Source organism: Lepidochelys olivacea (assembly GCF_965140295.1).
Source record: "Lepidochelys olivacea isolate rLepOli2 genome assembly, chromosome: 21".
NCBI lineage: Eukaryota > Metazoa > Chordata > Testudines > Cheloniidae > Lepidochelys > Lepidochelys olivacea.
Genome location: NC_140431.1, coordinates 8,177,742 through 8,194,979, shown reverse-complemented (window position 1 = coordinate 8,194,979; position 17,238 = coordinate 8,177,742). Strand labels below are relative to the sequence as shown.

General features: G+C 53.4%; 1 protein-coding gene across 4 annotated transcripts in view; it reads left to right on the top strand.

Moving 5' to 3' along the window:
* Nucleotides 1-17,238, top strand: part of ATP2B4 (ATPase plasma membrane Ca2+ transporting 4) — a 102,545-nt gene that overhangs the window by 31,786 nt on the left and 53,521 nt on the right. For all 4 annotated transcript variants that reach the window (XM_084611559.1, XM_084611561.1, XM_084611558.1 and 1 more), the window contains exon 2: nucleotides 15,701-16,285. In XM_084611559.1, coding sequence (XP_084467685.1) covers nucleotides 16,090-16,285 — 196 coding nt within the window. In that variant the 5' untranslated portion in view covers nucleotides 15,701-16,089. The remainder of the gene's footprint in view (nucleotides 1-15,700; nucleotides 16,286-17,238) is intronic.

Sequence of the window (17,238 nt, the reverse complement as noted above, 5' to 3'; positions counted from 1 at the left end):
CAGACCAGTCACTGACAGGCGCTGCACTAGGCCTTGCTGCCTCCCCAAAGCAGCAGACCTGAACCGAACCTATCGAACTCTTTGGGGGAGTTAGGGTAAAACGGAGCCTGGATCCCAACCGTCCCAGGTGTTGGGCTTTGCAAAGTCAACCCTGCACTCAGCCTCCCCTGCACATTCCTAGGGCTCTCCCCTAACCCCCTTTCCAGCTCCAGCGCTACCTTGTAAAGCACAAGAGTTGTGAGGGGAACTTGGGTGATTTACTGCAGGCGCCAGGAGAGAAATACCAAGGCCTTAGATGGAAACGTTTCTCTTGACAGCTCCTCTGGAGATTTCCCCTCCTCAGAGATTTTTCTGCCTCCTGGGTGGTGCGGCTTCCACAAGGAAAGCCCCTGAGGCTGGGGGTACTGGCAGTCTGACTGCTTCCCGCATTCCTGAGTCATGAGTGAGGATTCTTCCAAGTGGTTCTGCTTCTCGGCTGCCCTGTGGCTTCTGCCCATGTATGAGCCTCGCCAGGGCTCGGGCAGCAGGGTTAGTCAGAGGATGAAGTAGCTTAGATGAACAGGTTTAGCACTGCAATTGAGAAACCAGTTTTTCAGATAGCTGTTGGCAAGATTGTTTGAAATGGGGGGCGGCGGCATTTGAGGCACACTTCACACCAATCCTAGACACCAATCCTAGACGTTCAATCCACCAACCTCTTCACTCTAGAAGGGAAGAAGGTGCTTGCTTTCTTTGTTAGCTAACCTGTGGTCAGAGCCTAGTGAGGTCAAGGCAGCTCTAGCTGTCACAGGTTTGAGCAGGTCAAGGTAAATGTTACAAGGAAGCCTGTGTTCACCTCAAACTACACAGCTGCCTTGTTTTTGGCTAGGGTTTCACCGCATGTTAGTTATGTGTTAGCTAATGTGAGTAAGAGCACCTTTTCTCCCTAGTGCGGACACTCCCAAAGCCTGACTCTTGTGGCTCTCCCTACCCGTGAGTCTCACAACGGTGCTCTAAATACCATTAATGGCAGAAAAGTCTTCCAGTGCTCTCTTTAAATGTATCATGCAGGTTTTTAAGCTTGACTGGCAGCTCCTGGAATGGACTCAGAAATCTTCTGCTGTAGAAAATAGGAACTCCCAGGTGGCTGGCATTTCCTGCATTGCTGGAGGGTGCCTCTGGGCAGAAGTTTCCCACCTTCGCTGCCTGGCAAGACTGGATTTCAAGGGCTCCCTATACTGAGGGGTTCTGTTTTACCTTCCCATTATTTTGAGCTCTTCTCCTGAGTTCAAGAGCCTCAGTAACTGCCCTGAATTTGAGCCTTCAGCACTTCTGTGGTGACCTCCTGAGCACACTTGATATGTCTGGGCAGGCTTTTGTTTGGCTGCTGATTGTCCCGCTGCTTTGTTCCAATGTCCTCATCCCAGGGCCAGGTTCCTAGTCCATCTGCTTAATTCTCAGAAGGGGTTTTTACTTCTGCAGGAAGTCAACACTGGGCAGCTGGAGGGCAGAGGGGAGCTCATCACAGCCTCCAGTGCTCAGCCCGGGTGAGGACTGAGGTGCATTTGCTGGGCTGAGTGCCGGGGATGGTACAGCACCGGTCTCTAGCCTAGGCTCTGCTGCTGCCGAACAGCAGTGCAGGGATGGAGTAACAGGGTCCGGCCAGAGGAAGTACAGCGAGTTTTCATGCAGCTCTCACAATGAGTCTTACTGACCCATAATGGCCCTGTTCGGGGGTCCTTACACAGTTCTGCCAATACCACCATGTCCAGATCCACGGAAGTCCCTGCTATTCCAGTCTTGAGTCCCCTTACCTCTCCCCTGATGTGTGCAGTTCTGTCCATGCACTTCAGTCCTCACTTACAGCACTCAATGCTAATCCAGACAAGCTGTTACCCATAGTCCTGGTGCTCTCCTACATGCCTCCCCCACACAGTTGGGCCCAATGCTCCTCCATCCTAGCCTGCAGCCCCCCTGCTTCTCTTGCTTGCTGAGCCCTGGCTTCCTCTGGCAGAGTGCCACATGTGTCAAACTCTGCAATGGCTTTCCTCTAGGGCAAGTTTTTTTTCAGTGGGGATTAGGCAGACACACTCAGAGTTGTCACTTGAGCGCTACAGAGGGCACTGGACAGCTGGTGTCAAATGCCACAGTTTCACAGATGTGGGAGTGGAAGGCAGTTTTGCAGATCTGGACAGTCCAAAGGTAGCCTGAGATAAGTGGCCTCTAGGAAAATCTGAGACTGGCAAATCCCACCCTCCGAAATGAACCTGGGAGCAGCTTGGAAACTGCCCTCAAAGGAGGGCCAGGCTAGCAGATGTGGCTGGAGAGGCATGGAGGACAAGGGGCTTGGTGATGAACCAGGACAGGTACTGGAGTTGTGGGATGAGGTGGTGGGTTTATCTGCGGCTTAGTCCCTGCGCAGACTAGGGAGGGAGGCCAGGAAATGGGCGCCGCTCATTCCGCAGCGGGTCAGACTCTCCGACCCACCTGGCTGAACAAGTATGTGATGCTGGCACGCTCATGCCTGGGCAGCTGACCCCCTGACTGGCATGCAGACGGGCATGGCCATGTGCACCAACACACAGATGCAACTGACACAATGGATGCATAGATGCTGATGTGTACACACACAGCTGATGTTCACAAGCACCACACACATACACAGGGAAGGCTCTGACACACGATTCTCTTTCCCACCTCCAAGGGGCAGGAGAACTGTGAAGGGGGGGGGGGGGGGGACAGCTGGCTGGCGGTGGCAGATAAAGCTTGGGCAGAGCAGGGTGTGGCTGATCCCAGTTTTGCACCATTTGGAAGGTAGAGAGCAAGCACGCTTTCTGCACTGTTCCCAATAACTGCGTTCTCTTCACGTGCTTGCTCCTGAGTCCCAGCTCATCAGAGTGGGGGCTGGCTGGCAGCAAGGGGTGCCGGCGTCCGTGCGATGTGGGAGCTGGGGAATGCTAAGGAAATCGGTTTCCTAGTTGCTTTTGTTCCACTTTCCCAGGGCTCCGCTTCTTGTGGCAGGTGACGATGCGATGCCGTGTGTGAAGGGGACAAAGAGCAGATGCTATGTTTCCATTCAGGAAACGTCAGAAGCACGGAGGCCTGCACAGACACCAGCCCAGCTCGCAGCACCCTTTGCAGCTAACGCTGATAAGCTAACCAAGGGAAGGCACTTGGTGGGAGTCTAGAGTCTAGTGGCTAGAGCCAGGGCCTGGAGATTGTGTTCCTGCCCTGAGCACTGGAGCAAGTTGCCTTGCTACTCTGTGCCTCTATTTCTCTTTCTATAAAATAGGGCTGATGCTGACCTGCCTTTGGAGATCCCTGGTTACCTGGTGCTATGTAAATGGTGTTAAATTAATTGGCAGGGGGTGCACGGGAGCTGTTTTACCCCATTACAGTCTAAATGGCCAAGTGGCTTTAGGATAGCAGACGGGCTCACCATTCCAGAAGGATAGGAGCTGGGATGCTGGTCCCAAAATGGTCAATGCAAATAGGAGCTGGATTGGGGAGGCTCTTGCCCAGCCAGGGTATGAGGGGGAGCTCAGCAGGGAAAGGAGGTGCTGTTCTCTCCTGACTCCCCCTTATTTTAACCCTCCCATTTCCTATTCTCCTGGGATAGGAGCCTGTTCCCCTCAGAACCAGTGATGTGCATAGCTGCTGCCCTCCCCCGCCCCCACAGCGGGCACAGGGTGCTTTCCCAGGAAAGCCAGCAAAGCCAAGCCTGTCCTATGGGGGTGGGGGAGAGGTTCCCCACGAACTCACAGCTGTGTTGCACTGGGGCGATTTGCTTTCCTGGCAGCAGTGTTGGTTGAGGCACCTGTGACAGGGGATTGCCAAGTTCCTCCACGTCTTCCCCAGTGTCTGAGATGCTGCCACAAATGGGCTGCTCTGAAGCAGGGCTGCGGGGGAGGAAACACTCCAAGGGATGTCTGGCAGAGGGAGATGCCAGCTCTGGCGATGAGGGGTTGATGGGCTATTGGGGGGGGGGGGGGCTAAGCCAGCATGTGCTTGGGAAGAGGGGGCTCCCCCTCCTGCATCTCCATTTCCTGCTTCTTCCTGCTCTCTGCCACCTCCCCCTCTCCATCCCCTCTCAGTTTGGGGTTGCTGGTCTCCATCCCCAGTGCCAGGATCCCAAGTCTCTCTGCTGCCTGTGCCCTTTAGGTGTTGTTGTCGGCAGGTGCTGGCAGTGGGTGACTTTTTGCTGCGTTCTCTATGGGCTTCATTGAATGGCTTAGTCCCAAGCCAGGTGTCCCCTTCTTGGTTGGTTGTGAGCAAGGGTGAGGGAGAGATCCTGCCCCCAGCATTTGTAGACCGCTCCCTTCCTCACACCCCCATCTCCGCCACATACCCGAGCCAATCCAACCCACTTCTTAGCAACCCCAGTGCCCTGGGAGCCAGGCTCCGGATCAGCCCTCCCCTCCTTCCGCTAAATCTGTGGTTTGTAACCATGAGTCACCTTCTCTGCTCCTCTCATTAGTGACTCTGGATGGGTTATAAATAACCTGCTGAGCCTTCTTGGCCAGGCCCTGAAAGCTGTTGGCATTGCTGGCCCACCCTGGAGAGGTTAACCTCACCTTCCCCCTTCCCCCCCCCCCCCAACACACACGCAGGCTGGACCCATGTCGGGCTGCAGCCAGTTGGCGTGTCTCAGAGGCTGGGGTGTTTCTAGGAGTTTACAGTGTGTGTGCCCCACCATCCGGGCACTCAAATGTGAGGGGGAAGGAAGGGTGGGTGTGTTGCCATGTTTGGCTCCTCCCACACCCTCAAAATAAGATTTTTACAGTCTAGATGAACTAGGGGTGCTGATGCAAAGCAGGGATGGATCTGGCGTGTTACTCTCTTGCCACCTCCTTCCCCAAGTCTTGGCCAAGTTTGTGCTCTTCATCTGCTTATCTAACTCCCTGCTCGGTGTCTGGGGACTAAGCCTGGGGTGTGGTGGCTGAGGGGCAATGGGTCAGCTCTTGCCTGTATAGACTTCAGCTTATCTACGCCCTCTGGTGTCAAATTGCCCACTGTCTGCAGGACCAGACAGACTGAGGAATGTTGGGAGAGGAAGGCTGGTTTGGGGCTTAAGACACTGGCCTGCGTTCAGTTCCCAGCCCTGCCCAGACTCCCTGGGTGACCTTGGGCAAGTCGCTCTGTGCCTCAGTTTCCCCATGTGTACAATGGGGAGAATAGCCCAGCCCTGCCTCATGGGTGGAGGGAGAATACTTGGAAAGGTGAGTGATTTTGGGCCTAAACTGGAGTTTCCCTGTCCCCACTCCGTTGGTTAGAAGCAGGTCTCATTCTCCTCTCCTGCAATAACCCAAAACAGGCCCATCATTCCCCTGCCGCCTTCCCGGAAGGAGATGAGTGGGGCTTCTTCATCGCAGCCTGGGGTGGGAAGGCAGCTTGGCCACTTTTGAGTGGCTTATCCCTTTTGGCCAACTTTTTTCTTTTTATACATTAAAAAAAAAAAACAACCTCCATTATTCTGCCAAGATAAATTTCTTTCCAAAACTCTAATCTCCCCTACGCTGTTTTATAAACTAATTGAATCTGTCAGCACTCCGCTGGCCTCTTCACTGTCTGGGGAGTGGTCGGTGTGTATGTGAATTAGGGGACCAGCCCCATTTATTGTGTGACTCACTAAATGCAGGAGCAGCCAGCAGGGTTGCCTGCCATTGTAGGGAAGAGAGCACCGTGAGTGGAGGGAATGCAGTTTTGTCTCACTGCTAGCAGTGGTTCCCAGAGGCAGCTGGACTGCGTTGGAGCACAGATTTATGCAGGAAAATCTTGGCAGTATATAGGCCCAATTCCCTCTTATGCCAGGGCTCCTTTATGCCATCCTGGCAGCATAAAGGGGCCTTAAAGTGGGTGGAAATGCCCCCTTGTGCAGACCACCTCCCTGGCTGGTGAGAGCTTGCCCTGGCTCTGCTCCAAGCCATGATGTAGGAGGTGTTTTGGGGTATGGCCAGAGTTCTCTGCTTCCCCAGGCCCATAGGGGTCCATGAGAAACTGTATAAGTTAAAGCAGCCCTGAGGCTGCTCTGCTGTAGCACAGGGCCCCAAAATACAGGAAGTCCCACTTCAGCCTTGCCTCAGGCGCAATAGCAGAGGAGCTGGGAATCCAGCCCTGTGCTCTTACGTCTACGCCCGTCCGAACATGAAGTCAGAGCTGCTGCACCCACGTGGTGTGCTCTGATCTACAAATAACCCCCAGAGGTAGCACTTAGCACATCTGCTTTTCCTCTGTGGCATCACAAAGCCACTTTTGCTTTTTTGGGCGCTTTTTTGGTATTTATTCCTCTTCCTTTGCCGAATCACTTCTGCGGAGGTGAGTCAGCCCTGCAGCCGCACGCTCAGCCCCAGCCTGGTGGTGAGTGCTAATTAGAGGAGGTGTGAGTAGAACTTGTGCTGTATGAAGCAGCCCTGATTTCCCCCCCCCCGGGGTTCATTTACCCAGGGTGCTTTTGGGCACCAGATTGGGTTTGTTCTCTAAATTGACGGTGGCTTTTTTTTTTGGTCTTGTGCCCATCTGGGAGCATCTTTCCCTGCTTTGGATCGATCTTGCTCCTTCCTCCTCCTCCTTGGGGTCCTTCATTCTTGGCTCAGCCTGGCTGTGGGCCTGTAGCTATGTTAAGAGCTGGGCTTTTAAAGAAAATTTTTTTTTTTTTTTGAAAAAAATCTTAACCCCCAAACTGGGACACTTTTTTCCGTTTGGCATAAATAGTCTCCCTGTGACAAAGCTTTACATTGAGTTTGCCATAGCAACCTACAGCAAAGCCAGTGTTTATAACACCCTGTCACCAGGGCTGGAGAAAACAAGCAGCTGCTGCCGTAGCAGGCTGGGGTGACACTCTCCAGTAAAATGGGGAGGGCATCCACCACAAGGAGCTTCTGGTGCTGGAGCGGAGTTCCTCTGCAGGGCCCTGACATCAGGGCTATTGTGGGCTCCTGCAGCAATCCAGCTGTGGGCATGTGGAAACATGCCAGGCAGCTGCCTCGCTGCATGGAAGGGATGGGGCCAAATGCCACATGGGCCTGCTCTTTCTCTCTGACTCTGTTCCTTTAACTTCCTCTAGGAGTAAGGAGCATGGTTTCGTAGAAGGACTCGGGAGCCAGCCTGTTACTCCCAGGAGAAACTTGGGGAAGGTTGAAATTGGGCTCTGAAGGCAGCAGCCTGATTCGTTTTAAATGAGGCACGATCCTTCCTTGCTTCACCGGCCATTCTGTCCTCGAAGCAGCGAGCTCAGTCCTGGTCTCCCAGTAGCCCAACAAATGGGAGAAACTCCATTTGACACCAGGATTGGGCCCGTTCTTCCACTGTTGGATCCTGAATCACCGCTGTGATATCTGCCTGCAGACAGGTGGGGAAATACCCAGAGGGACTCCGCATCTGAGCTGAGGAGATGCTCTTTAACCTTGGAACCCAGAGTGGGGGAGGCCAGGGAGTGGAGGCTAGGGGAGAGGGGCAGATAGGGATGGAACTTCGAATTCCTATCCTCCTCCCCATTTGGGGAGTGAACAATGGAGATGACTGGGCAGTGAGCCTGTATGCTGCCTGCTACACCCCCCATGTCCAATGCTGAAACCAATCAACTGTGCTTGATCTCTAGACCCAGGATCTCTGCCTGGCTGGGTCTGCTTTAATTGCCTTGGTCTCTGGGAAAGATCATCCCTATCTATATAATCCGTCTAGAGCAGTGGTTCCCGAACTTTAGTGAAAGGGGTTGGCGAGCTGTTAAATTGTGAAATCTCATGAACCCCCTCCTGAAAATGAATGTTTCCAGGGATTTGAGCAGGGCTCCTGCTGCTGGACCCCGTTGATCGCCCTGGTCAACTGAGCTCCACTGAGCTCGGGCTGCAGGTCCCGCTGACCCCCGGGGCTCAGGCTGTCTGCCCTGCGCAGAGCTCTGGGGTTCGGGCGGCCGGCTCCCCGGCTGATTTAGGTGGGGGTAGGGCTCGGGCTGCCAGCCCCAACTGCCCTGCCCTGCTCTCCCTGGGGCTCAGGCTGTCTGCCCTGCAACTGGGTCCCACCTGCCTCCAATGCCCGGGGTCCTCTGGCTGCCATGAGTGAAATTTTTCTGACGAACCCCCTGTAACGTTCTGCGAACCCCACTTTGAGAACCACTGGTCTAGAGGCTTACGCTGCACTCAAGGCTGTAGCAGCTTCTGCTAGTTGCTGGGAACAGGGCACCTTCCTAGCATGGAGAGCCGGGATGATCAAGGCAATGTAACTTGGGGGAGAGAAGGGAAAAGCAAAGCCAAGGTAAGGGAGACCCTCTCCCAGCTTCCACTGGCTGTGGGTATGTTTGCACTGAGCCCTGCAGGCTGATCCCAGACCTTGTTGTCTCCATCCTGACACACAAGTTGTGGGCATCTTTCTCCTTAGTCGTGAAAGGGCAGTAGCTAGAGTGGTCAGAGCACAACAGCTTGTGCCTGACTCCTCCTCCTCCAACACTCCCCCCCCCCCCCCCCGAGCACCTTGCTACTGCAAGAGCAAAGGGAAACTGCCAACTCCAGGAGATGGCTGAGGGAATTACTAGGCCAGAGCTGGAATCCGTTTTGGACTTACAAGTACCTCTGAGGATCCCAGGTAAGCCATGTTGGCTGAAGCATTGGCTGTGACCAAGGGAGCCCTCTCCCCAAGTGACACTCTGCGGGAGATACAGGGAAATGCTGGCCCGGACCATTGTCTCTGGAGACGATGCTGCGTACAACCCTTTCCAAAGACCCCAGGGGAGGACAGAGTTGGGCTGGGATCTGCAGACCTGCAGCCCAGGACAGGGAGCCAACAACCTTTTTTTTTGTTTTTTGTTTGTTTTTTTTTAGACCTTCCTTTTCAAAAGGAGCCCGTGGCTTTTGGATGCCTCCATATATTTTTTTTTTAGGTGCCCACCTTTGGACCTCTCCAGCCTGAGCAGTTGTTGCTTCAGTCCAGCCCCAGGCCAATCATCCAGCCAGTGCAGGCCACTGATCTCTGCCATCCCAGATCTAGGAGTTAGGACCTTCTCCCCACCAACAGGGGACATAGGTCTGCAAGAGGAGTGAAGCCCCTAGTAGCGGCATGAGGAGCTACCCAAAGTCTCTGAGTTGTGGAGCGAGGCAAATACAACAGCGTACTGTGACTGCAGGCCCCAGAGAGCCCTGTCTAGAGGGAAGGGGGAAAATGCCCCCCTTGGCAGGTACTTACTGGATGTTAAGGCTGGGCCTGACTGTGTTAGAGAGGATAACCTCTCTGGCCGTCCCACAGCAGTCTCTCACCCTCCCCTGCTCCTGCCCAGGGGTAGCTTCCCTTTTTCTCGCATGGGGAATGCCCTGTGTTCCTAGGGGGAGGTCTGGGCCCCAGATCCCGCTGGCCATTCTGTGTCAGTCCCTGCACCCTGGAGTGGAGAGATGGCACTTAGGTGCCATCAGCTGCACCTCTGCCCGCTTGCCTTTTGGTTTTCCACCCCTGGGAGGGGTGCCCTGTCTCCCTAATGCCAGTAAGTGTCTTCTCCGTCTGCCATGGTGGAGGTGTAATGCAGCCGTTTATTATTCCGGGCAGGTTTGTCTGCAGCACTGCATCAGCTCCATCATTCCTCATCAGCTGCTCCCTCCTCCTGCTCCTGCCAGCTTCTCTCTCTGTTCCACCCTCCCTCCCTCCCTCTTTCCTTTCTCACTTGGCTAGCACCCATTGACTGTGAAGGGGGATGGGATGGGAGTGGTTGGGGTGCGGCTGGGGGCAGGAGTCTGCTGGGAAGGGGGTTTAGGGGGGATGGAGAGGGGGCTGTGTGTATATTTGGGGGGTACATGACAATGATTTTAGGGAGACCCAGTCCCCCCCGGATCCTGTTCCCCCCCAACCTAGGTGTAGAAAGGAAGGACCCTACTGGGCCACTCCTGTCAGCATCCTCTCTCTCCTGCCCCTCCTTTATTTTTTCCCCTCATTTGAAAGGATCCTTTTTGGTTTTAAATCTCCATCTCCCCCTTTTTTGATGCCCTCTGCAGACGGCCATATAAAACCCAGCCGTGCCAGCCCTGCGTTACATCCACTGGGTGCCTGCCCAGCCAGCACCCACCCTTCCCCTGCTTACCTGGCCTGTAAATGTTTCCGCTCTTCTCCCCTGTCCCTGCCCCTACACTTGCAGAATGTGGCTGGGCTGGGGTGTGATCCAGTGCGGAGATGGGTTCAAAGGCTGTTGTGTTCCTGCTCCAGCAAAGGGTATCAAAGCCAGTGTAATGCAGAGGTGTTTTAGCATAGGCCCCCTGGGGCTTATTCCCTAGTCTCCTCTTGACATAGAGGAAGCCTTTGCTTGCCATACCCCTCTGCTGCAGGATGTCTCCTCCAACCCTCTCTCCTTTCCTAGCCCCAGCCCAGGGCACTTAGCCCTGGAGACCTGGATTTAAAGCTTGCTTATGATGTGGGTGAATTCAAGGGAGTTGTTTACGTTCACTTGCCAGGATGACCGTTGCTCTGTGGCTCATCACAAGGCAGCACCGTTGGCTGTTTCTGCTCAGCAGATGCCCCAGGACCGGAATAGCAGGGAATTGGGGCCAAGAGGCACTGGCATGGCTGGACATGGTGGTGCAGGGGGATGACACACAAGAATGCAATAGCAGAGGGGAGCAGCAGGTTGGGAGTGAGGTGTGCTAGCAGAACTGTATGGATGAAGCCCAGGGCAGGAATAGCAGCAAGGAGGGGATTGCTGGTCATGGAGGCATGCTGGTGGAGCTGATGCAGAGGGCTGAGATGGATCCCTTTTCCCTAGAGCTCTCCACATGTGGCTATTGCAAAGTGGAGACTGTATTTATCAGAATCCAGACTCTGGGTCTGACCCAACCGCCAGAGCTGAATCCTAGGCTTGTCCTGTCCAGCTCAGAGGCCCACTGGTTGAAGAACCGCCTCTTGATGGATCCACCCCTAATCCTATATGAATCAGGGGACAAATGTGCTAGGAGCCATCTGATACCAATTAAGAAGACTCACCTGTTGGGGACTTTCTCCACTTCCTTTGGCCTATTGAGGGGTCAGTTGGGGAACAATCCCTGCCCCTCTGGTCCCACCCCCTGCTTCACATGACCAGTACTAGGTGGAAGGATGCAGCATTGTCCTAGCATCTCTGCACTTGGCTGCCAGCAGCTGAGTGTTTGGGCTGCTTGGAGCCTTCTTCTGGTCTTCCCCACTGCCTTTCTCTGCCTTACTCCCCCTTCAGAGGAAGGGACCCAGGGAAAGAACAGCTTCCCCCTTGGTGCCTAGAGGCTCTGGAAACTAATTAGAGAGTTAGGAAAAAGAAAAGGAGGACTTGTGGCACCTTAGAGACTAACCAATTTATTTGAGCATAAGCTTCTGTGAGTTACAGCCCGCTTCATCGGATGCATTCAGTGGAGGAGTTAGGGACAGTCAGCTGAATAATGTCATTAGATGCTTGTTAGAGTGCTGGCTGCTGGGGCTTTCCTCCTTCTCTCCCTGGCCTTGGTGGGGCCGGAAGGAGATTCCAGAGGATCACCCTGTCCCGTGGGGTTCTTTCTGTCCCTGGCAGGGCCTCTGGGACCATTTGTCTGGCTCCAAAGAGCACCCTGAGCACATCCGTTCAGTAGTTTCCAGCTATAATATTTAACGCCCAGGAGGGGACTGGCTGGACTGGGCCTTTGACATGTAAATTGCCTGGAATGACGTGGCTAGGTGGGTGTCACCTTAATGTATCCCCTGATTTGCAGTCTGCATGGTTGGGGCAAACCTACTGTGGTGGTCCAAAGTCCGCCCCCCCCCCCAATTAGGGTGACCCTGGTGTTTGTAAGAGTGTCAGTGGGGTCAGTGTGAAGCTGTAGACCTCATGGGTCAAAGTGTGGCCAGGCTGAGCTTGCACCCGGACTCCCAGGTGAGGGGATAGCCGTCTTTAAAGGAGACTGAAAGCTGCTTTTGATCCATCCCAGCTACACCTGGATGCATGGTGGGAGCGTATTTCCTGGACATGCCCCAGGTCTGTCTGTCCCAGCTAAGCCCAGGGCCCCAGTGTTGCAGGCACGGGACATACACCTGATCCTGCCCTGGAGAGCTTGCAGTCAAAGTAGAGCTGACAAAAAAGATGGGGAAACATGACTTGCCCAAGGTTACCCAGCAGGTCCGTGGCAGAGCCAGGTCTCCCAACTCCCAGTTCGGTGCCCTACCCTCTAGGACCACAGTTCCACTCCAATGGGCAGCAGTGCAGACTAGAGCTGTCTGAGTGTACGCAGACTTTCCTCCCCTGGGAATCTGTTATTTTTTGGTTCTTCTCTCCCCCGCCCCTCTCCACCTTGCAACCTGCCAAGAGGGATCCCTGGTGCTCCAGTTCTGAGGAGGAGAGGAATCTGGGGAGATAATGATAGGAGCCCTGCAGGCTCCTCCAGGGGTAATTATGGAGTCTGCAATTCCAGGATTAATTAGCTGCCTTTCTCTTAACCTCTTAGCTCTTTTCAGAAGATGTTATTTGTTATGAAAGGGGAAAAAATAGGAACCATAATCCCCTCCCCCATCCTCCAACACGCTATTAATCAGCAGGGGTCTGTTTAATTGGATCTGCCATCTTGTACCTCCTCCCGCAGGGAGCTTTAACGCCCTTAAATGATAGATGAGTAACGGCTCCACTAGAGAGGCTCCTGGGTGGGGTGGGGGAGGGCAAAGCAAGTAGATGGATGGACAGATGTGCTTTCTTCTATAGCACCAAGCCATGACCTAGAGTTGCCCCCCAGTCCCATACCAATGACCTACCGCAGGGCTTCCTTAAGGGATTTCTTGTTTTAAGGCTGGGAAGACACAGACTCTCTCTATCCCTGAGGTGGGCCTACTTCTTTAAGGGGAACCCTGAAAATTAATAATGGCCTATTTAGAGTTCCTTCCCTAAACAAGGAGTTTGTTGGTCATCCATGTGTGTCCAGGGCTCAGCACGGTGGGAGTGTGGTTCCTGATTCATATTAGCACCTAGAGGCCCCAGGCAGGGATCAGAGCCCTGTTCTGGGCATGGTTCAGGCAGGGATCACAAAGACCATCCCTGCCTCAAAGAATTTACAATCAAAAGCCTAGATTCTGCAAGCTGTTCTGCTTGACTGGATCCCCAGGGGCGCCGAGATCCACCTGCATGGGACAACTTGTGGGGTTGGGACCTTGGCTTATTAAAAGATTCAAAAGGAGGATGAACAAACAGACAGGGGGAGTTGTGGTAGCAGTGAAAGGAGCAGGGGTTTCCTGGAAAACAGGGGCTACAGCTCCCCACTTTCCTCATGTGCTGCTTGGGTCTGCTCTGGGTGTCTTGCTCTCCCTGGGTGGATGTGACAGTAACTTGGCTGGCTGGCTTCCCTTTCTATCTCCATTCCTGGTTCTCATGCACTAACATGATGCTGTGTTCCCAGGATTACCCTATTTTCACAAAGGCATCTCTTGAGGACACTTCTGCGCCTGTCATACCTGACATCTGTAGCAACTCTTAAAATTCCCTTCAGAGGCTAAATTTGGGGACACACAGACAGCATCTGTCAGGTTCTCTCTGCCCCAAGTGAGAAGAAAGATATGGAGAGAAACGGTCTCCCTCCAGCCCTATTGCATGCTGACTCCATATCTTTAGCCACCAGCATGGAGTCTTCTCTTATCCTGTCTCCTTATCTCTAATCTCCACAGCTCAGTCTGTTCCTGCCTTCCCTGCAAGTAGCTGAATTATGCTGGGGGATGGGTGGAGTCATAATACCCTAATCCCTGGCCTAGCGGGATGGTTTTTCTGAGAACGCAGCTTGGATCATGCGCATCTTTGCCTCTGCAGTTTGGTTCTGCGGGATCTCTGCTGTCCTATTGCTTATGGAAGGAGCTGGAGCATCAGAGGGACTGAGATTTTTCCATGTTGCATTCAGGGAGAAGGGAAGGGGATGGGGTGAAGGCTTCCTAGCAGCATACCCTGCCCTAGTCCCTCCTTCCCAATTTGCTCCTCTACGTTCTTGTGCTTCTGGTGACCCCTTAGGTAGAGTGTTTATCTAATTGTGTTGCATTCGTGCCCAAAGGCCCCATATAAACACGTAGGAAGAGCTTCTTTCTCTGCCCATCAGAGTTTAGTCTAAGAAACAGGGTGCTTCAAGGACTGTGGTAGCTAGGCTGCTGTGAACTTCCTGGTCTCCCCAGTCCCTCTTCAGGGCAGATGCAACCCTGAAGAAATCCCAAACTGCAGCATAGCTGCAACACCCCCAGTTGAGAGAAGCCCGCTTTGTGCATGCATTTTCAGGATCAGTGGCCTTGAGCAGACTGCAGTCGTGGACTGTTGGTGGAGAAAGCCCTCTCTAGCAATCTGGGGAGGGGGACATCCTCAAGCGTTCAATCCCCCGACTCCTTCCTTGCCAGCTGCTTCCGCTTTTGGAGAGGGCAGGGAAAGCATGGGGGCCCAAAATGTCTGGAATCCAACTGGGGTATGAAGTTCCATCCCAGCATTTCCCTACAACTGTCACAGGTGCCGAGGGGGACTCCCCTCTCCTCCTGGAGGAGGAGGAGAAGAAACTGACGTGGATTTCTCTGCCCATCTGGAATGGACTCTTGAATCCTCCCCAGTTTTAATATTTCAGGTTCTCTCCCTTCCTGCTTCAGGGAACCCACTGAGACTTGCTCTGGAATTCTCCCTTCCATGCAGGATATAGCTGGTGCTGATTCTAACTCAGCTGTGTCTGTCTGCACGTGGGGCTTCATTGCTGAATAAGTCATAGTATTTCTCTCCTCCTCATTGCCCCATTCTAAGTAATGGTAATAGCTAGTAATCATTGTACAGATGGGGAAACTCGGGCAAAGAAGCTAAAGGGATGTAGTATAAAAATCTCTGTATTTAAATGTTTGAGGGGTTTTACCCATGTTAACTGACAATCCACTCATGACTTAAACAAAAGGCCTTTTAAGCTCCAATTTATTTGTCCACATTTATGTTTGTTTACTTCTTTAGCTTTGTCTCTTCCAGACAGAGAAGAAATCAGTGGAGTCACTTTCACATTTTATATATAGTCAGTTTCAGAGCCAGATTCTCAGGGCGTCCCTGGCACGACAGAGGGGTGTGTAAGAGACAGCTGTTTTCCAGTGGAAGTCTTTGTTTTTAAAACAAATAAATGGAAATATTTCTCTTCCTCTCTGCTTTGGGCCAGACCGCTGTGGATGGAGCAGAGAGTCACCTGGGTCCTCTTCATGACTCAACTGGAAAGTCGTTTATCCGGGGGGCCCTCAGTCTTCCCTGCTGCGTAGTTAGACCAGTGATGCTGATGCACTTTGAAGTGCTTTGAGATTGAGATGAAGGACCAGATCCTCAGCTACCGTTTAGCAGCATAGTTTTGTTGAGGTCAGCAGAGCTTAGACTGTCTTGTTCTGTATTTGTACAGCACCTAGCGCCACGGGGTCCTGGGCCGTGACAGGCTCCTACACCTCACAGTAATGCAAATAATAGACCCATTTCTGCTAGCTAACCGTCCTGCTTGAAAAGGACTACGAGTGCTAAGCATTCTTGCTGTGAAGCAGCCTTTTCTTACACCATCTAGTTGTCCAGCTGGGCATGTCCCTTTAAGATCCTGCCCTAAAACAGGGTAGAGGTGGGATTAGAACTTGGGGGTTCCTGGCTCCAGTGCTCCATTCCTAGACCTTACTGCCTCCCAGTATTTCTTGTATAGGTGCAGCCCTAGCACTGTGGCTTTCGGTCCCCCGTTCCATGGCACGTGCATCTCGGGCCTCTTGTTAATGACGGTATTTTTGTTTTAAATCTGTCTTGCAGCTCCCGTTGCCGCTGGTATCCAGGGAACCCTCCTCCTTCTCCAAGAGAGACACTGGTTGTTGCTAAGGTCGCTTCCACGGTAACATGCACATCCTGTTTACACCTTTATCTGGAGAAGTTGGGCTCAGCTAGTCACGCTGCTTCACCTGGGAAGCTGTAGAAGGAAGCACCTGCTTCCCCTTCCCCACCTCCAGCACGTCCGCAGGGATTCTCTTCTCTGTCGAGGCTCCACCATCCAGTCCTCTACGGGACTGTGGAGCTAAGGTGGCTGCTGAGAGCTGCCAAGGACCGTCTGTCCCCCCTGCGGGACTGTCAAGGGAGGGAGGTGAACAAATAGGAGCCAGCGTTTTTCCACACACGTCTGTTGCGACTCCCGCTGTTTTGGCAACATGACGAACAACGCTGCCGACCACCATCCTGGGAATTCGGTCGCTGAGGGCAGCCATGAAGGGGATTTCGGCTGCTCCCTGGTCGACCTGCGGACCCTCATGGAGCTTCGGAGCAGTGAGGCCGTTGCAAGGATAAATGACACATACGGGGGTGTGCAGAACATCTGCAAGAGGCTGAAGACGTCGCCGGTGGAAGGTAAGGGGCTGGCCTGGCCCAGGCAGGTTAGCAGAGAGGGACTGAAACAGGAGCTGTTTCTCCCAAGCTCCCATGTGCTCTGGAGGATCTGAGGGGAACCGTTCCTGATCTTGCCTGTTGATCAGTGGTGGGTTAGAATTTGCCATCTTGTTAGGCCTAAACCTGCAAATTGGAGGCCGCAGGCCTACGTTCCCCATTCAGTTGCGTGGCTCAGTAGTTGTGAGGGTCCATCAGATTACGGTAAGTATTCAAGTGGCCCAATCCGAGATAGGGGCCCCGTTGTGTTGTGTGCTGGCCATACACCAAGTGAGAGACAGTCCCTACCCAAAGAGTTTACAGTCGAACTAGACAAAACAGCCCAAGGAAGGAGTAATATCCCCATTTTGCAGCTGGAGGGGGCTGAGGCACAGAGATCAAATGACTGACTTGAGGGGGCGCCCAGGTCTCAAGAGTCCCAGCCTTAACCACAAGGCTATCCATTCACATTCTCCCTGCAGCCTCCAGCTCCCTTCTCTTTGCCAGGCCCCCAGAGTGGGATGCAGACTCCAAACTGAGGGAACAGGCGAAGAGTTGAGTAGTTTAGGAAGCGTGAAAAGCTGTGGGATTCCTTTCCGCGGCTGGCCTGGTGCCCATGAGCTTTGCTCCAGCGTTTCTGCCATTAAATAATTGATAGCGCTAACAGCAGGATAGTGCTGGGGCAGCGTGGGCTGGTGGTGAAGGAGAGTTTAAAGGTAGATTAGGAACTCAGCAGCCACGTCCAGCTGCCATCCAGACACCTGTGACTCCAGCTGGGCTTGTCATATGTCCTTGCAAAGCTCTCATGCTAGTGTCCTGAACAACTGTGTATGTAACCAGCTGTTCCCCAGAGGCAGACACTTACAGGGGATGCTTCTAATATGGACTCACCAATTCTCTGGGCTCCTAAAAGGGTCTCATAAGGTCTACGTGTAAAA